At 40.9% G+C, this 20,946-nt stretch overlaps 1 protein-coding gene across 6 annotated transcripts in view; it reads left to right on the forward strand.

The window, feature by feature from the left end:
• Positions 1 to 20,426, forward strand: part of PBLD (phenazine biosynthesis like protein domain containing) — a 36,165-nt gene extending 15,739 nt beyond the window's left edge. For 4 of the 6 annotated variants that reach the window (XM_013975623.2, XM_018042229.1, XM_005699113.3 and 1 more), the window contains 8 exons: positions 5,068 to 5,167; positions 5,767 to 5,865; positions 11,551 to 11,660; positions 11,741 to 11,770; positions 14,143 to 14,231; positions 14,495 to 14,673; positions 16,330 to 16,392; positions 17,822 to 18,634. In XM_013975623.2, coding sequence (XP_013831077.1) covers positions 5,068 to 5,167; positions 5,767 to 5,865; positions 11,551 to 11,660; positions 11,741 to 11,770; positions 14,143 to 14,231; positions 14,495 to 14,673; positions 16,330 to 16,392; positions 17,822 to 17,934 — 783 coding nt within the window. In that variant the 3' untranslated portion in view covers positions 17,935 to 18,634. Of the gene's footprint in view, positions 1 to 5,067; positions 5,168 to 5,766; positions 5,866 to 11,550; positions 11,661 to 11,740; positions 11,771 to 14,142; positions 14,232 to 14,494; positions 14,674 to 16,329; positions 16,393 to 17,821 lie in introns of all 6 variants that reach the window. The other 2 variants (XM_018042230.1, XM_005699114.3) reach the window with 2 other exon arrangements.

Raw genomic sequence — 20,946 nt, forward strand, 5'->3', positions numbered from 1 at the left:
GATGCAGAGTGCAGAAAAGATTCTTCCAGGACACGAAGCGTTTTTCTTTGCCAAGTATTTGAAGGAAGAGAGCAATGCAAAGGAAGAGGAAATGCTAGTGTGGTAATCTCTGCTTCCCAAGTACCCTCACTGACTTCAGAACAAAACTCTCAGCTGGGGGCAGTGATTTCAGGCAAGTTCAGCCAGACACATACTGTGCTAATTGGTTTTCATATGTTATTTCATTTCACCCTCACAACCACTTTATGAGTAGGTTTTATTATTAATCCCCGTTTTACAGATGAGAAGACAGAGGCAGAGAAAGGTTAAGCAATTTATCTAAGTGGCTGACCAGAATCCCACCCCAGGTCTGCCTGACTACAGGGTCCATGCTTTTAACCCACTATATTCACTACTGGCGCTTCCCAGGTGGCACAGTGGTAAAGAATCTGCCTGCCAATGCAGAAGACGCAAGAGACATGGGTTCGATCCCTGGGTCAGGAAGATCTTCTGGAGGAGGAAATGGCAACCCACTCTAGTATTCTTGCCTGGAAACTTCTGTGGTCAGAAGAACCTGGCAGGCTACAGTCCATGGGGTCACAAAGAGTGAGACACGACTGAGCATGCACACGCACTCACTATTGGAATATTCACTACTAGATATTCTCCCACAGTGACCCTTCCTGGTTGGTAACATGCATCAGTCTTATAATTCACTCAATGCCTGTCTTCCTCACTTCTGGACATTCTATGAGATCTTAATCTCTTCTGACTTGTTCCAACATCCAGGGCCTGGCACATGGGAGACACTAAATATCTGTTGAGTGAAAGTGGAAATAGTATAATCAATTGTATTATGCAAACTCTTCTTCTAGGAGTTCTAGTAGAAGAAGCCAACAGTCATTTATTTATTTATTTCTTAGTTTATTTTCGGCTATATGGGGTCTTTATTGCTGTGAGCAGACTTTCTCTAGTTGTAGCGAGCTGGGACTGGCCACTCTCTAGTTGCGGTACCTAGGCTTCTCACTGAGGTGGCTTCTCTTGTTGCAGAGCACAGGCCCTAGGTGCAAGTGCTTCAGTAGCTGTGGCTTACTTGCTTCATGGCATGTAGAATCTTCCTGGACCAGAGATCGAACCTGTGTTCCCTCCACTGGCAGGTCAATTCTTATCCACTGCGCCTTTGGGGAAGTCTTGGCCAACGATTATGGATCTTTTGTTTTCATTGATAGGGTGGGATGGGCAGGGCATGCAATGCAAGTATGTGCTTTAGGTTCTATAATGGAGCTGGAGAGACAAGGCATATAAGATCCATTGTTGTTCAGTCACTAAGTCATGTTGGACTCTGCGTCCCCATGAACTGCAGCATGCCAGGCTTCTCTGTCCTTCAGTCTCTCCCAGAGTTTGCTCAAACTCATCTCCATTGAGTCGATGATGCTGTCTAACCATTTCATCCTCTGTCATCTCCTTCTCCTCCGCCCTCAGTCTTTCCCAGCGTCAGGGTCTTTTCCAACAAGTCGGCTCTTCACATCAGGTGGCCAAAGTATTTAGGAACAACTGAAGGTGACTTGCAGCTTGAGTGCTGCACTGTGTGGACATAACTTTGCAATCGGAAACCCAGTGTCTCAGAAGGAATCTCCTGTTTCTTCCCGAATGATTTAGAACTTTCTGCATCCAAGTGCTTTTCCTTTGCTACAAAGAAAGCAGAGGGACAAATGAACAAGACTGAGCAAGACTGTCCTGTTTAGGCTGTCATATTTCTAAACTGCCACAAGGTGGGAGTATTTTAAAACTTTACTGTGATTTTCTGATTATTAATCTTTTGCGAGCCATATGGTTGGTAGAACATCAGTGTCCCAACACAGTACATTGCAACTCAGAAAAACAAACATGGCTCTCTTTTTACTGCTGGAAACTTGACTCTTGTGAGATTGGCAAAGAGAAATGGATATTAGAGCAAGAGAATTAACAGTTATTGGTTCAGTTTGTAACTATTGTGTGTTACATTTGAAAATAAGCTTGTGTAAAATGGAAACATTTTACATTTTTGGTTCCAATACAACATTTCTGTATTGGAACCAAACTTCAGTATTGTTAATGAATGTAGTCTCATTCTTTTTTTTTCCCCTAAAGCTCTCCAAGTTGAAGCAATGTTAATCTCCTCATGATTCACCATTATTTTGCTCTTTGGTTCCAGTGTAGGAATTCAGCCACCCGTGGTGCATACTGAGGGCTGCGACTATCAAACTTTTTATTGTCTCTGGCACCTCCGGCAAATAGCAGATGTATTTTCAGTGTCCTGGGACAGAAATTCAAATTGTAACTGGTGAAATATACCAAACCAGAGAGGATTAAAGAGAGCTGATGGTCAGTGAAGTGTGTGTTTTAACTGATGTGCAAAAAAGCCCATTTGCAAAGGAATCTACTACCGAAAGATGGTGATCTTGGCTAAAGTGTGACTCTTTAATACTTTCAGAAACCCTGGTCCTAAAGGTCAAGGGAAGCAATAGGCAAAGAAAGGAAGGACAAGGATAGGAATTTGGCCAAATCAGATAGAGGAAGGACTGGCAAGCACTCAGGTTCCTGCAGTCAAGGAGGCAAATCCATGTTTTTCTTTACCAGCCCTTCAGTCACCTTTGAAGCTGATGATTGCACTCAGCCCTAGGAAATTAAATGGCTCCCAGTTTTATTAAGGTGTTATATGCATGGGCAGGTAGGCCAGTTTCCATGGAGAACATTCTACAAACCATGGGAAAGCAACTTGAGCTCACTTCTGAACATTGTCTTTTTGGCCCCAGCAGCACTCAATCTCTTCTACTCAGGTAAGACTTCTCACTCCCTAGCCCCACAGGTGTCCACAGGTGTGACTTGTGCTCATTCCACTTCATTCCTACCATCCTAATTCTCCTTACCTCAACTTGCAGAATCCTAGAGAATCAAAGATATAACGGGAGGAGAGCAAAGTGAAGTCAAGTGACTTGCCCAAGAAGCATCTCTAATTCAAACCTTTTGCCCAGTTTTTCCTGTCCAGCTCACCCAAATCTGACCTTTTGCTAGGTCTGCCTCAAGTCTTCACCTTCAAAGTCCTAGAGAACTTAATGTTAAAATCCATATGTCTCAATTACATACTCTTTGGTGTGGCCTACTGCTGCTTTCTGTATCTGTCTTGACTCCTCAGCTGACAGGCTAAGGCTCTTGAACCCAGGGCCAGTTCTTATACATCAGGGCTCCCCAGTCCACAGATAATCTGGTTTCTGATTAAGATGGAGATTCTGATTCAGAAGGTCTAGGGTGGGGCTTGAGACTGCGTTTCTGACAAATTCCCTTGAAAGTGGTGCTGATGTTGCTGGCTCAGCACAGCATGGGTAATTGATTGATGGCTCCTTTTCCTCAGAAATGTTGCAGGAGTCCATTTTATCTGATAGAAATTGGTTTTTCTGCCTGTAGCATGTTGAAGAGATAATAATAGTTTCTTTGTTTTGTGGAGGTAGTGCAGTATGTCAAGTTAAAGCACTGACTTTGAGCCACTCAAAATAAAAAGGTAACATTTTTCAAGTACTTAACTATGTGTTGGGCACTCTGATGAGTGCTTTATATGCATTATTGGATTAAATCTTTTGAAAGAAAAACAGTAAGTAAAAAACAAACAAAAACTCACTGTGTTCTGTTTAGGTTTTCAGAAAATAAGTATCAATTTCTTAAGTGATTTCTCTTTCTGTAGGGCTACAGAGTTTCTACAGATTTTGAATACAGTGCTCTTTTAAGAAAAGCTTAGTAAGTCTCCTGTGAGGATTTTTACATCAGCTGATAGTTAAGAAGTTATGACTAATTTTTCGTAACTGCTGTTTTGTGTCTTATGTGCCTTTTCTCAATACATAAACTTTAATAAGTAAACATCTTTGTAATGTTATATGAGTACATGGAAAAAGAGTTTGAATCAACTAAAAGACAAGGATGTTTAACTTGACGTAACTCAGATAAGTGAATTCTGAACTTATTAGAATAAAGTTTCAATTCTTATTTCTGAGTTCTAGAAGCTCAAGATTAATAAGTTTGGCAAAGGCAAAGATGCATTTATCTTGAGATTTCTCTTTTTATAATTAATTTTTATTGGAATATAGTTAATATCTTGAGATTTCTTTAGAATTCAGAATCCAAGTAGTGAGCATCTTGTTGATTAAAAAAATTGATTTTCATTCTTGAAAAGAAAATCTATGCTTTGACCCATTTTTTTTCCTTGAGTTAAGAGGAATGTATGTATGTGTATATACATGTCTATATGTTAGGATATTACACAGACTTTTTGCGTTTAATTTTTTTTATCTGTAAGTGGATAAAAATATCTATGTTGAGTGTTTTTAAAATGCAAATTAAATGAATACTGAATTCTCTCAGCAAATATTTATTGAGCTCCTATTATACCAGGATGAATACAAGCACTGCTCTAAACCAGGACAAAGCAAAGTAGCACAGTGGTGCTCTCGTAGAACTCTGAGTCAGAGGTTGGGGGTACAGCCAGTAAAGGGGCATAGTAGGTAATTTCAGGTGGTGTAAGTACTGGGAAGGAGACAGAGCAGTCTGGAAGGCTTCCTGGAGGAGGTGATCTCTGACTTGAGCCTGACTCATTAAAGGGAGTGTAACATGCATAAATGAGGTCAGGATGGTCCAGTCTGCTCAGAGTGGGCACCTAACATCTCTTCATCCAACAGGAATGACAGATTGTGGAGTTTCTGTTTGTAGCAATTGTTTTTAGAAGACAGCACAATCTCTCTGATAGACTAGATAATAATCTGACAAAGGATAGCCCACGTTGGTAGGTTTTTCAGAATCTGTTCTAGCTTCCACAGCTCTTCACATGGTGCTACATGCATGGATTTCTGAAAAACAATCTTTATAAAAGTACCTTAAATTTATTGGTGATTATTTACTTTAAAAGTATATGACTTTTTAAAATTCTTTTTTACATTAAAAAAATTTTAAGTACATAACTTTTAATATTAATAAACTTTTTTTCCTACTAGTGGTAGTTGCTGTTCAAGGAAGTCTGATTTGTGTTTCTGGAATCTCACTAACCTTTTGCTTCTAATTTAGAAACTGGATGAAGACTTGCATCAAAAAATTGCAAAGGAGATGAACCTCTCTGAAACGGCTTTTATCCGAAAGCTACACCCAAATGACAACTTTACACAGAGTAAATATACTTTTTTCTTTTCTTTTAAAACAATTCCTGAATGGTACCAGAAACTGTTCTTCCAGTGGGGGAATAATATTTAAGAAAAATGTCCATTTATTATTTGCATGCAGATAAGGAAGATGGGGGAGCTTCTAATTTGATTTTCATCTAAGGGAGCAGATGCTGATGAATTTGAATGTTTCAGATCCAGATCTAGCATTGCAGAGCCCTAGAGGTCTTGCCTCGGAGAAGGCAATGGCAACCCACTCCAGTACTCTTGCCTGGAAAATCCCATGGACGGAGGAGCCTGGTAGGCTACAGTCCATGGGGTCGCGAAGAGTCAAACATGACTGAGCCACTTCACTTTCACTTTTCACTTACATGCATTGGAGAAGGCAATGGCAACCCACTCCAGTGTTCTTGCCTGGAGAATCTGAAGCGACTTAGCAGCAGCAGCAGTAGCAGAGGTCTTGCCTAGACTTTGCTGCTCCTTTTCACAACACCTTTCAGTGATTAATTACGCTAATGCAGTGTTTAGAAAAGAATAAGAAAATGAAAACTTTCAACCCCCTTGTATGGAAATGATCTGGTCTCTCTTTGGTTTTTCTCCTCTGAAGGTTCCTGCTTTGGATTAAGGTGGTTTACACCACAGAATGAGGTTCCTCTCTGTGGCCATGCTACCCTGGCTTCTGCAGCTGTGCTGTTTCACAAAATAAGTAACATGATTTTCTTTTATGGACTTATCAGTTAGTAAATAGAAATATTTTTAGAAACTCTCATACATTTTTTCCTGTGACCCAAAGTGACTGGTATAAAGACTGCAAAGTTTATTTCACATGATTTATTATGTAGAAACAAAAACAGCAACCTTCAAGAACACTACAATTTTTCAGGCATGTTGAATAGCCATGGTTGCTGTTCTCTGAAATGCCGTTTTCTTTCGTTTATAGTCTATTTTATTTATTTACTTGTGGTCGGGCTGGGTCTCTGTTGCTGTGCGTGGGCTTTCTCTAGTTGCGGCCCGCAGGGGCTACTCTCTGGTTGTGGTGCATGGGCTTCTCGTGGTGGCAGCTTCTCTTGTTCCGGAGCACAGGTTCCAGGCGCAGGGGCTTCAGCAGTTGTGGGATGCAGTCTTAATTCCTCTGTGGCATCCTCCCTCCCAGACCAAGGATTGGACGCATGTCCTCTGCATTGGCAGGTGGATTTTTATCCCTGTTTCACCAGGGAAGTCCCACCATTTTCTTTTAAATAGGAGCTCTCTGGTCTCTGTGACCAACGCAGGAGGACAGCTTGCAAGGGAGAATAGGTATTTAACATGACATAATACTGGGGAACTAAAAGACATACTTTTCCCCAAACGTGTCCCCACCCACACTGAAATTCATTTCACAATGGAAGCTTCTTTATTTTGAATTTTAAATATTCATGAGGTAAACTATATACATTTACCCTGTGAAGAAAGGATGCAGTACTTTAATCCTACCAGTTCCCATCTCAGCTACACTTGGTATAATAAAGATCAGGGCTTTGTGGGAACAGGGCAGAGGAGAGATGCCTGGAAATGTCCTCAAAGTAGAGACAGAAGCAGCCATGAACAACTGTAGACAACAGAAAGTCAAACAAGGAAGTATCAAGATGCTATGACAGAGGGGTAACTGGGGGAGTGGGGATTTGAAAAAGAAGTTCTTTGGGGAGTTACTTCAGTTCAGTTCAGTCGCTCAGTCATGTCCGACTATTTGTGACCCCATGGACTGTAGCACACCAGGCTTCCCTGTCCATCACCAACTCCCGGAGTGTACTCAAACTCAAGTCCATTGAGTTGGTGATGCCATCCAACCATCTCATCCTCTGTCATCCCCATCTCCACATGCCTTCAATCTTTCCCAGCATCAGGGTCTTTTCCAGTGAGTCAGTTCTTTGCATCAGGTGGCCAAAGTAATGGAGCTTTGGCTTCAGCATCAGTCCTTCCAATAAATAATCAGGACTGATTTCCTTTAGGAGAGACTGGTTGGATCTCCTTGCTGCCCAAGGGACTCTCAAGAGTCTTCCCCAACACCACAGTTCAAAAGCATCAATTCTTTGGTGCTCAGCTTTCTTTATAGTCCTACTCTCACATCCATACATGACCACTGGAAAAATCACAGCCTTGACTAGATGGACTTTGTTGCCAAAGTAATGTCTCTGCTTTTTAATAGGCTGTCTAGGTTGGTCATAGCTTTTCTTCCAAGGAGCAAGTGTCTTTTTAATTTCATGACTGCAGTCACCATCTGCAGTGATTTGGGAGTCCCCAAAAAATAAAGTCTGTCACTGTTTCTACTGTTTCCCCATCTATTTGAAATGAAGTGATGGGACCAGATGCCATGATCTTCGTTTTCTGAATGTTGAGTTTTAAGCCAAATTTCTCACTCTCCTCTTTCACTTTCATCAAGAGGCTCTTTAGCTCTTCACTTTCTGCCATAAGAGTGGTGTCATGTGTGTATCTGAGGTTATTGATATTTCTCCTGGCAATCTTGATTCCAGCTTGTGCTTCATCCAGCCTGGCATTTCGCCTGATATACTCTGCATATAAGTTAAATAAGCAGGGTGACAATATACAGCCTTGACTTCCCAATTTGGAACCAGTCTGTTGTTCCATGTCTGGTTCTAACTGATGCTTCTTGACCTGCATACAGATTTCTCAGGAGGCAAGTCAGGTGGTCTGGTATTCCCATCTCGTTAAGAATTTTCCACATTTTGTTGTGATCCACACAGTCAAAAGCTTTGGCATAGTCAATAAAGCAGAAGCAGATGTTTTTCTGGAACTCTCTTGCTTTTTTGATGATCCAGTGGATGTTGGCAATTTGATCTCTGGTTCCTCTGCCTTTTCTAAATCCAGCTTAAACATTTGGAAGTTCACGGTTCATGTACTGTTGAAGCCTGGCTTGAAGAATTTTGAGCATTACTTTGCTAGAGTGTGAGATGTGTGCAGTTGTGTGGTCGTTTGAACATTGTTTGGCATTGCCGTTCTTTGGGATTGGAATGAAAACTGACATTTTCCAGTCCTGTGGCCACCACTGAGTTTTCCAAATTTGTTGGTATATTGAGTGCAGCACTTCCATAGCATCATCTTTTAGGATTTGAAATAGCTCAACTGGAATTCCATCACCTCTACTAGCTTTGTTTGTAGTGATGCTTCCTAAGCCCCACTTGACTTCACATTCTAGGATGTCTGGCTCTAGGTGAGTGATCACACCATCGTGGTTATCTGGGTCCTGAAGATGATCTTTTTTGTATAGTTCTCCTGTGTATTCTTGCCACCTCTTCTTAATATCTTCTGCTTCTGTTAGGTCCATACCACTTCTGTCCTTTATTGTGCCCATCTTTGAATGAAATGTTCCCTTGGTATCTCTAATTTTCTTGAAAAGATCTCTAGTCTTTCCCATTCTATTGTTTTCCTCCGTTTCTTTTCATTGATCACTGAAGAAAGCTTTGTTATCTCTCTGTGATATTCCTTGACACTCTGCATTCAAATGGGTATATCTTTCCTTTTCTCCTTCACCTTTTGCTTCTCTTCTTTTTCTCAGCTACTTGTAAGGCCTTGTCAGACAACCATTTTACCTTTTTGCATTTCTTTTTCTTGAGGATGGTCTTGATCACTGCCTCCTATACAATGTCACAAACCTCCATCCATAGTTCTTCAGGCACTCTATCAGATCTAATCCCTTGAATCTATTTATCACTTCCTCTGTGTAATCATAAAGAATTTGATTTAGGTCATACCTGAATGGTCTAGTGGTTTTCCTTACTTCCTTCAGTTTAATCTGAATTTTGTAATAAGGAGTTCATGATCTGATCCACAGTCAGCTCCTGGTCTTGTTTTTGCTGCCTGTATAGAGCTTCTCCATCTTTGGCTGCAAAGAATATAATCAATCTGATTTCAATATCGACCATCTGATGATGTCCATATGTAGAGTCTTCTCTTGTGTTGTTGGAAGGTGTTTGTTATGACTAGTGTGTTCTCAGCAAAGCTCTGTTAGCCTTTGCCCTGCATCATTTTGTACTCCAAAGCCAAATTTGCCTATTACTCCAAGTATCTCTTGACTTCCTACTTTTGCATTCCAGTTCCCTATGATGAAAAGGACATCTTTTTTGGATCTTAGTTCTGGAGGTCTTGTAGGGCTTCATAGAACTGTTCAGCTTCAGCTTCTTCACCATTACCGGTTGGAGCATAGACTTGGATTACTGTGATGTTGAATAGTTTGCTTTAGAAATGAACAGAGATCATTCTGTCGTTTTTGAGATTGCACTCAAGTATTGCATTTCAGACTCTTTTGTTGACTATGAGGGCTACTCCTTTTCTTCTAAGGGATTCTTGTCCACAGTAGTAGATAAACTGGTCATCTGAATTAAATTCCCTCATCCAGTCCATTTTAGTTCACTGATTCCTAAAATGTTGATGTTCACGCTTGCTCTCTACTATTTGACCACTTCCAATTTACCTTGATTCATGGACCTAACATTCCAGGTTCCTATGCAATATTTGTTCTTTACAGCATCGGACTTTACTTCCATCACCAGTCACATCCACAACTGGTCATTGTTTTCACTTTGACTCTGTCTCTTCATTCTTTCTGGAGTTATTTTTCCACTCTTCTCCAGTAGCATATTGGGCACCTACCGACCTGGGGAGTTCATCTTTCAGTGTCCTATCTTTTTGCCTTTTCGTACTGTTCGTGGGGTTCTCAAGGCAAGAATACTGAAGTGGTTTGCCTTTGCCTTCTCCAGGACTATGTTTTGTCAGAACTCTCTACCATGACCTGTCTGTCTTGGGTGGTCCTACATGGTATGGCTCATAGTTTCATTGAGTTAGACAAGGCTGTAGTCCATGTGATTAGTTTGATTAGTTTCCTGTTATTGGGAGTTACTTAGATGGGGGTAATAAGTGAAGGCGTTATAGGCCACGTTTGCCCTGGAAGCAGTCTCATGGGCATGCTGGAAGGACTAGGGGCAGTATTCTTAGGATTAGCCTTATTAGTGAAGTAAAGAAAGCAGAATTTTTTTTGCTGCCCAACCCACCATGCCCCTTGTACCAGAAAGCAGAATTAAAAGTTTTTTTTTAGTTTTTAATTTTTAAAATTAATTAATAAATTATTTTTTAGAATTAAAAATTTTCTTTGAATTACTTAGCTTGTTTTTGACTGTGCTGGGTCTTCGTTGCTTTGTGTGGGCTTTCTCTAGCTGTGGTAAGTGGGAGCTCCTCTCTGGTTTCAGTGCACAGGCTTCTCATTCGGAGGCTTTTCTTATTGCGGAGCATGGGCTCTAGAGCACGTGGGCTTCAGCAGTTGCAGCTCACAGGCTTAGTTGCCCTGCAGTGACATGTGGGTTCTTCCTGGACCAGGGGTTGAACCCTAGCACCTGCACTGGCAGGCAGCTCCTTAACCACTGGACCACCAGGGAAGTCCAAGAAAGCAGAGCTGAGCACCGTGTGAAGTCGAACCGCAGAGTAGGAGCGACAAAGAAAGTCCTGATAGTCTTGCACAGGGGCCTAAGGTTAGATGAGAAAATGCTTTGGAAATAATGATGTCTTACACCAGTTGTAATGAGAAGACTAAAACTTTGAGTTTCAGAATGTAAATTTTATTCTGTGAAAGCTAATTTATTTCTGTAAATTTTATTCTGTGAGCAATGTGACATTTGCTCACCTTCAAGATATGTTCACAGAAATACTAGGGAAAAGATTTAAGTCATAAATCTTTGTTTTCACTAAAAATGTTATCCCCTCTGAGATAAGCGGCCCAAGTTTTATCAGTACTATGAAGGGATATTGTATCAGGGTTTGTGATCTAATCTTTAAATCAATATTTTATATATAGTTTGGCTTGTTTATGGCAAAATTGATTTGTTCATTACAGACTGTTGTATATAACCTGTATGTTCTATTTGTCATCCCTTTGGCATAACTTTAACTAGTAGTTTATAACTCTATAAACTCTATTGTAAGAGTATATAAAATATATAAAATATAAACATCTACATTAAAAAACATTATAGCAACCCTATAAGTGGTGTTTAATTATTTACCATTTTATTGGTAAAATGAAATTAGTATAAGTTTAATTACTACCCCATTTTATTGATGAGGAAATTGAAGTTTAAGGAGATTAAATAATTTTTTCAAGAGCACAGCGTGATGTCAAGACCAATCAGTTATGTTCTTGGTTCTCAAGTTAGAATCCAGTGAGAGTTTTCTCCACTATGATCCCAGTAACCCAAACCTGGGACCCCTTTACTGGAATGAACGACACTGCCAGAGAATCTTTAAAAGTGATCAAAAGAGACATGCAACTATATAACAAAGTTTATTTTTCTATTTCTTGATTCCTTTCAAACATTTGACAAAATAAAATTCTTTTTTTGGCCAGAAAATGTGAATAGCACTCTAACCTTTGTCACTATGAGTGGGGAACTGAAGGCCAGAAAAGAAGAGGATGGTATTGTCCTGGACCTGCCTCTTTATCCAGCCCATCCCCAGGTCAGCTTTTTAAAATTATTGCCACACACTGTATACAACGTGCCCGTTTTACAATGATTTTGTCTTTTTTCCTGATCTAGAAATTGCATGAAGTGAAGGACTTGATAAAGGTTCGTGAAAAAGAGTCAAACTTGAGCCGTGGGATTTGATCATCTGTTATTGTTTGAACAAAGATTTGTTGTATTTGATCTCAAATATAGACCTTCTACCAATGTAAGTGTTCTAGTTTAAGCTTGGGTGAATACTGCATGGTGCCTTTGAGGTCTGAATTTTAATGTTGAATCTATTTGGTGAAAAGGTTGACCAGTTTTCCCTAACTCTTCATTATTTGATTAGCCTCCATGGAAAGAGGGGGAGGGGAGAGTGCCATGTGGCAGGCTGAGAGTGAAAGAAAAGAATAGAAACAGCCTGGCAGCAGTCTGTGTCCTGATCTCTTCAGTGGAGAATAAGGCTGAGATGACGAGACTGTGCTTTGATGCAAGAGAACAGAAAAGCAAGGGTACTGCAATAGAGAAGACAAGATATATAGCAGCCTCCTCAAAGGGTCTGTGTGGGGATGGGGCTTAATGATAAGGATGATGATGATGATAAAGAACATTTTGAGAGTCTCTTCTGTGCGGTACCATGCATTTTAATGCATTATTTCATTTAATTCTCACTGTCACTCAGGGCAGTAGGCACTACAGTTGTCTTGTGGAGATTCTAGAAGGCCAGAGCAGCCCTGGATAGCCAGGTGCTTAGGTTTTAGAGGAGGAAGGGCCCAGGTCAGGACCAGGCCAAGGGTGCCATGAAAAAAAATTATTCTGAAATGGCCTGTTACAGGTAGTATGGGTATTTCTTAGTGAATTTTCAAATACAGCATTTGTTATCTCCTTAGTGTTTTGCTTTAAGTTTTCAAAAGATATAAGCAAGTGTCATGGATTCTACTTTTATACTCAGCTTCACCTACGGGTTGGGTTTTGGGAGACAAGCCAAATTCATAGATGAATTGCTTTAAGTATATTGGCAAAAAACCAGAAAATCTTTGCAGTGGTAGACCTTGTTCATGATAGAAAGAACTTAACCTGTTCTCTCTAAGCCTCAGGGTCAGCATTTGTAAAACGGGAATGATGAAAGGTGTTTATCGTGAGTATTGTCATTTTGGGCTTCCCAGGCGGCTCAGTGGAAAAGAATATGCCTGCCAGTGCAGGAGACACAGGAGATAAGGGCTCGACTCCTGGGCTGGGAAGATCCCCATGGAGTAGGAAATGGCAACCCGCTCCAATATTCTTGACTGGGAAATCCCGTGGCCAGAGGAGCCTGACGGGCTGCATTCTTTGAGGTCGCAGAGTTGGGTACAGCTGAGCATGCATGCATTGTCATTTTGTGTTCCTAGAAACTGGCAATAAGATTCTCAGTAGAGAATTAAACTTTCAAATGGACATAAGAATCCATGCAGAGAAGGGTTGGATGACCCTTCAGAGAGATTGGGAGGCCCAGAGAACAGATGGCATTGGGCTGTAGGAGTTCCCATATCTAGAAGGGGGACATTGGTCAGCAGTGGTCACAGAGGCAGACCTTCCAGGCACTACCCACAGCAGTGTCTTGGCCATGGAACCTAGAGCTTCTCAGCCCCTAAAGAAGATTAGAGAACTTAAAACCACCTAGTGACAATCAGACAACTACCACGTAACTCTAGTCTGTTCTGGTGGCAGCTAGTTGTGGTGCCTAAGGATGACTTGGAGGTGTTTTTGTCCCCTCACAACCTCCCTCAGCACTGCAAACCAATAAACAAACAAACATACTATGTCTCAGGTGTGAGCATGGTTATATGCAGTCTTCGGTAAAGGGTGAACCAGGGTGTCTTTGGACAATGTTACTATGTTCTTGATCTGTAGTGTACAGTCTAAGTGAAAACAGCAAGCTTGCCAAGCAGAGCAGCATTGATACGAGTGCCCTAGTCCCCACTTCCAATCATACTGCTGGCCCCGAGTCCTTCTTGTGTAGAATCATCCAGTTACCACTGTAGCTACAGGAACTCTGCATATGTTATTTCATTTAATCCTCTAAGAAGCAGGCATAAAGTCCCTACCTCTACAGATGGTAGACAGTAGTGATTTAGAGCTTTGACTCCAGGGCTCCTCAGTCCTGGGTCAAAGTGTATGTATGTGACAGAGATATTCTGGGCCTCCCTGAATCTTTTTATCTGTGGGAAAATACCCAATTGAAGGAGTTGTGTGTCGAGTCTCATAGTGACATGTATGAACAAGGCCTCTCTTTGGCTCTCAGAGGCTTAACTCAACCCCTATTAAGGTCCAAGTGTTCCTGAACACCAGGAAACTGGCCTTCTTTGAGAAATACCTTGAATCCTAAAACTGACCTGAAACTCTTGGGACTGGAGATGTTGGGTGTGCCTGGCACAAAGCAGATGTTTGTGAGAGATCGTTCTCCAAGGACTTGACCCAAGATGCACTTCTGAGGAAGTTTTGGTCTGTCTCCATAGACTGCCATAGGTGACACGCTGGTTCAGGATGTTCGCTATTCCCCAGATACCAAAAAGCTCCTGGTCCGGCTCAGTGATACTTACAACAGGTAAATGAGATTTTTGACTTCGTCAGTACTGTGGGGGAAGGCACCAGATTCATAGCTCTGGCTTGATCTGGCTGTCCCATGTTCAGCTGAACCATGATCTACACAGCCAGAGTGATCTGTTCCTGTGCAGGAAGGTTGTAGTTGCTCTTCCTCACTTACTGCTGAGCCATTGAACAAGCTGTAGCCTGGCCTGCTTTACGGAGTCTGGGGAATGGGTAGTCTGTGGAATGGGTTTGTTCTAATCCATCCTGTTTATGAACAAGGTCATTTCTGGAGAGCCTGACAGTGAACACAGAGAATTTGCTGCAAGTGGAAACCACAGGGAAGGTGAAAGGACTCATTCTCACCCTCAAGGGAGAGCCTGGTGGGCAGACTCAAGCGTTTGACTTTTACTCCAGATATTTTGCTCCATGGTACGGTGTGGCTGAAGACCCCGTAACAGGTACTTTTTGCCTTGAATCCTGAGGAAAGCTAAACAGTGGAGGAGGAGGAGAACTGCTGTTTAAGTGCCCTCCACAATGAGCTTTCAGGTTGTTTGGGTTTTGAGTTGCCTTTGTTTCCCTATCTCCCTTCCCCATCCCTTCACTGAAGTCTCTTGTAAAAAACACAGTGTTAATGAGGCAGTATATAGCAAGGTTTAATTTTAGCATCAGACAGGCTGGCTTTGCGTCCTAGCTTCCTAGCTGTTGACCTTGGGTAAATGACTTAACTTTTCACAGCTTTTGTTCCCTCTCTATAAAATACGGATAATACCTCATAGGCTATGTAAACACGATGCATGTTAAACACAAAACATAATGAGCACAGTACATGGTTAGTGCCCAATAGCTGTTAGGTATTTTAATAATTAACAATAAAACTGGCTCCTTGAGCCAACACTTCTAGAGCTACCTGTTGCAAAATCCAGTGGCCAATGTCCGCTATATTCCCAAAGTCCTTTGCCCTTTTCATTGGCCAGCCTGTGTGATCATTGACTGATTTGGGTTTTGAAGGACCAAGTCCTGGACTGCAGGTGGGAAACAGGGACAGGAATAGTGTTTTTCTTCCTCCTCTCGTCCTTTGCCAGACCTGCTCACTCAGTGAGTGGAATGGGTTCAGGAACGTAGGAATTTAGGATCTTCCACAGGCCAGAAGCAGAGAGTTGAAATAAAAAGTCGGCAAGAATGTGATGCTTCCTACTTTCATCCTCCTTGATAAAAGTGGGCTGAGCAGTGAAAGGTATGGAATGCTTTTTGGAGGAAGCTGATGGATAAGAAGTTATGAGTGGATTTACACATGCTTGGCTGCTTCCCAAAGATTTTAATTTTCACGGAGGGAAGGTTTTTTCCCCCCTGGAATCATGCTTTTCTAGAGTGGGAAAGCTCTTTGGACAGTGATGGCCAACAGTCTCGGTTTGCTTGAGACTGAAGGACTTCTCAGAGTAGGGATCTTCAGTGATGAAACCAGGACAGCCTCAGGCATACGGGGATGCCTGGGCACCCTGTCCCATAGTATTTAGTACATTTTTCTGAAGGAGAAACCTTTTTCAAACCATCTTTTCCTCTCCCAAATACTTTCCTATCAGTTGTTACTTAGCAGTTTGTTTCTTCTTTTTAGTATTTATTCTCTGATCTACACCTAGGGCACAATCATGTGAAAAAGTATCTCACTAAAACAAAGCTCTTTTGGCACCAAAAAACTGGGAACGTTGGCTTCATGGAAATTTTGGTCTTTTGTCAGAGTTCCCACCCTTCCTTGTGTGTGCGTCTTAGGAGGAAGGATATGTTTTTCCTTGATAGATATAGACAGATTTACATGAAAGCCTTAATTCTCCTGCCATGGACTGACAAGGAATTGACAAGAATTAAAGCCTGCAGTTTAATTCAGCCTTCAGAAAGTGTAAGATGCAGCAGATATGTCTTTTGAAGAAGCTTATCCATAAATTCTATGTCTTCCTTTCTATTTCCATTCATAATTCCACACTTTGCTGAAGTCATGGCCAACATAATGACTAAGTTGTCTAAGGTTCAGTCAAACTGGATAGCTGATCCTTTATGAATTTAGCAGAGTTGCTCCCGTTTTCTTTGGGATTGTAACATAGCTTTTCACTTCTTTTAAGGGTCTGCACATACTGTTCTCAGTAGCTACTGGTCTGAGCAACTGGGGAAGAAAGACTTGCACGGTAGGACAGTTCTTTTTCAAATTAAAAAAAAAAAACTGCTAAACTTTAAGCTAGTATTCCTTCTCATATATACTATCCACTTGAAGATGTAATAAAATGTTAACTATCAAAAAAAAATGTTAACTATTACCCTCATGAAAACTAAAGGTTTTGAATTCCTTCACCCTGAATCTTGTGTCAACATCCTCCACCCCAAACATCTTCCACCTCTGTTTCTCCGAAAGCACAGACAAACTTCTAATACAGTTAAGTGCCAAGTAAGTATTTGCTGAATAAAGTTAACTAGCTGTGTAATTTTGGCCCAGAAAGGTTCTTTATAAGGTGATGAGTTGAGATTGGATGATTACCAGGGTCCCATTATGGGATTAAATAAAACAAATCGCCTTGGAACCAAGTCTCCTAGTGATTAATATATTGCTCAGGACAGAGAAATAGATGGTAGCCAGTGGAGGTTACACAGCTAGTACCACATGCAGAACAGGCTACACAATTAAAGTAGAATTTTGACCTTAGTGGACAGAAGTTCTTACTTAGTGGGATGGTTAAGCATCTGTGACCCTGATTTGGGAATAGCAGGGTGGCTGTTCTCTTTCCATTGTGAGCCTAATTACTTCCCTAAACTCAAGAAACCTGAGGCTGTACTTCACGTTTGCTTGACAAGTGTGGTTGCTTGCTATCCACAATGAATAGGGAACTCCTTTTGTCCTTTCCATACCGCGAAAGACCAAAGACGAAAGATGGGGCCTTCTCTGAAGGGTCCAAGAGCACCGCCTCTTTATCTTTTTAGCTTTTTAGTCCTAGGCTCTATCTTTTCACTTGTGGTTGCTTACTCCTAGACCTAGATGGAGCCAGGGAGGAAGCTACAGTTAGGGTGTGTCTGGGGCATTACAGGAAGTAATAGAGGAAGTAGCTCAGGAAGGGAAGATGTAGAGCTGTGTGCTTTGTGTATCAAATTGCGTTTGTGGCCTCAGTCCTCAGGAGAATTGGGTTGGCTAGGCAATATTATGAACAGATGAAGGAATGCATTCTTTAAAAAATTAGTTAATAAGTTTTTATTGAGAACGTTAATTTATTACATTAAATAAGTTTCTCATGTACATTGTATTTCTGCTTCTATACATCCTACAGTGTGCTCACTATCAAAAATTTATTTTCTATCCTTCACCATGCAGTTGATCTCCTTTACGCATTTTGATCCCTCCCATATCACTCTGCCCCTCCCCTTCTGGTAACCACTCTCTGTTCTCTGTGTCCATATGTTTGTGTTTGGTTTGTTCATTTATTTTGTTTTCATTTGTTTGAAAGAATGTATTCTTTAAATTGACCTGGGAGGATTGTAGAGCTCGTAATAATCAATCTTTCACTATGTCTTATTAATTAAAGGGGTGAAAATGATCTTGATTTGTGACTTGTTTTATGTTTTCTTTAGCCTTTCAGTGTTCCAGCCGGGGAGGAGAACTGATAATTTCCCTGCGTTCTGATGGACGAGTTGACATCAAGGGAGGCGCGGCTCTTGTTTTAGAGGGCACTCTGATGGCCTAGACTGCTTGCACTGCGGTGACACAATCTTGAATTACTGAGTATTTTCTGCATAAAAAGAAATGTAAGAGACTGCTTTGAATAAGATTGCATTGTAGTCCACTTAATCCTCACCTGAGAAATAGAACAATGAAGACATATTAACGGGGATTTAATAATGCTTCCTGATGAATTAACTAAAGGAGTTTTGGTTCTACCTGTGAACATATTCGAAGTAACCCATATCAAAGAATAATGTTGTCACCTTTAATTGTGACCACCAATCACAGAATGAGGAACACATTTATGAAGAGTAAGATTAAATCATTTAAACTCAGATGTGAGTACCTGATAGACTGTTTTGCAGCCATCAAAAAGACCCAATAGCTATGTGGAAATATAGAAAAATAGTTCATAGTATAATACTAAGAAAGAAAATTATAGTAGACTATTAAATGTTAGCAATGTTATGCTATGTCTGTGGAGAATAGGAATTTATATGGACAAGAATGGATCATGAAGATAGAAAAGTAAGAGTTTATGTGTGAATGGTAAGGTTGGAGTAATTTTAATGTACCTAAAAAATTATTTCCTTTATTGGAACGTGCTTACATTTAATACCTAAAAATCAGGACGTGTGGCTAAATAACTAAAACGCCCAGAAATTTTTTAAATGAGTGATAATGAGTGATAGAGTGATAATAAAATTAAACATGGAAAGTAATGTGATATCCTGCCTCTTTCCAAGTTCTTTTCAGGGTGGAAATCTCCCTTACTGTCACGCCTATGTATTCTGCAAGTTAGGTGCCCAGCTGGTATCTGAATTCTCACCCTGTGGGTCAGACCTGCTGCTTAGCAATCTGATGTGGTTGGTAAAAAGCAATTTGCTGTCTCCTGTGCGTAAGACACTGGACTAGAAACTGGCAGGGTAGAGAGCTGGGGGGCAGGATGCAAAGGAGATTAGAGGGGGAGCTTGTAGAACTCTCAAGGGACTCTAACTGGGGAGACCAGGCTCATCCTTTCATGAAAAGATAATGAGCACTTGTACTGGTCTGTGATTAGGGTCTGCCATATGCAGACCCTGACTGCTATGGCGTAGTCAGGGGAGTGTTAAAAAACAGGGTTTTGAAAGATGGGTATGAGCAAAGCTTCAGAGATGAATGAATGTACATAGCCTCTACGTTTTGTCTAGAGTTTCTACATCTTGAAAGTAGTTACATTCTATAGGAGCGGAGATATAAAGGAAAGTAGTTATTAAACTAACAATCCAGTTGAAGAGATAAGACACAAGGACAGAGAAACACATGGACAGATAAATAATATTGAAAACTATTCTTTTTCTTTTTTTAAAACTAATCTTAATTTTTTTTTTCTATAGAAAAGACGGGAATCACAGCAATTGTGAGTCATCCCCAGTGTATGAGAAAGGGAGAACTATGGTTATTCAGGTGTGGTTTCCTGGACAAAGAGCATGTGCACTACTTGGGAGCTTGTTAGAAAAGCAAATTCTCAGGCCCTATCCCAGACCCACTGAATCAGACGCTCTGGAGATGGAGACCAAAATCTAGTTTTTAACAAGCCCTCCAGGCAATCCGGGTGTACATTTACGTTTGAGAACCTCTAGTATTCATGGTAATGAATGATAGAGTGGTAATAAAAGTAAACACAGAAAGTAAGGTTAATATCCTGCCTCTTTCCAAGTTCTTTTTGGGGTGGGAATTCCCTCTGCTGTTGCTCCCATGTATTCTGCAATATCCTAGTATTCAGCCACTGTCTTCTTCTCTCTCAAGTGACAATTGCTTATGTAGCTCAATAACTTTTATCCTCTACTGGTTTGTTTTTTTTTGTTTGGCTGTACCAAGTGGCTTACTGGGATCTTAGCTCCCCAACCAGGGATTTAACCCATGCCTTTGGAAGTGAAAAGTGCAGAAACCTAACCACTGGGCTGCCAGAAAAGTGAAGCCAAAATGTGCATTATCTCAGAATCTCCCTGACCACACCAATATACTTGCTGCTTCATGTAGTTTTGGAGAAGCTGTTTTTTGTTTTTGTTTTTTGTTTTTTTTTCCCTCATAGCTTCCAGTTCTGTTCAGCTAGAAAAATTAGCTGTGCTCAGGTGGGAGCTGTTCAGTAATGTGTTGGTAATATAGAGATTAGTTAATCAGCCATGATTTATTAATGATGAATTAATTATACCTGATTATGCAGTTCTGCTAGCTAAATGGAGCTTTAAAGGAGTTATTTTATTAATCATCATGGTGCTAATTGCAGGCACTTACAGAAGTATCACTAATTAAACATGCAACCATGTGCAGAACAAGTTGAGCTGCTGAGACCTGCAATAATAAGAAACCCTGACTTTTAGGGGAGCCAAAAGAAATTTTATTTTATGCAGTATTAGGGAGTTGGCTTGGCAATGTTAATCATTCACTGCAAATTAATAGTGTAATTTTTCTTAGCAGGAATTGATCCTTATATCAAAAAATATATAGCGCTCTGCATGCATGTGTGCTAAGTCGCTTCAGTTGTGTCTGATCCTATGGACTATAGCCTGCTAGACTCCTCTGTCCATGGGATTCTCCAAGCAAGAATACTGGAATGGGTTGTCATGCCCTCCTCATACAGCACTCTAGTGAGATTCTAATAAAGGGAAAGGTTGTTGTTCAATCCTATATTCTCTTTATTTATTTGTTTTATTTTTTGACTGTGGTGGATCTTTGTCGGCTTTCTCTAGTTGCAGTGAGTGGGGCCTACATTTCATTGCAGTGTGTGGGGTTCTTATTGTGGTGGCTTCTCTTGTGGAGCACAGGCTCTAGGCACACAGGTTCAGTAGTTGAAGTGCTTGGGCTTAGTTGCTCTGCAACATGTGAGATCTCCCCAGACCAGAGATCGCCCTGCATTGCAGGGCGTATTCTTAACCACTGGACCACCAGGGAAGGCCCTATATTCTCTTTTATACATATGCAGGATGGTCTTTGCTGAACAGGAAGCTTTGACTGATGGGATGTGACTCACAGCAGGGAAAGTCAAAACCAC

The sequence above is a fragment of the Capra hircus genome, chromosome 28 (assembly GCF_001704415.2).
Source record: "Capra hircus breed San Clemente chromosome 28, ASM170441v1, whole genome shotgun sequence".
In the NCBI taxonomy this organism is placed as follows: domain Eukaryota; kingdom Metazoa; phylum Chordata; class Mammalia; order Artiodactyla; family Bovidae; genus Capra; species Capra hircus.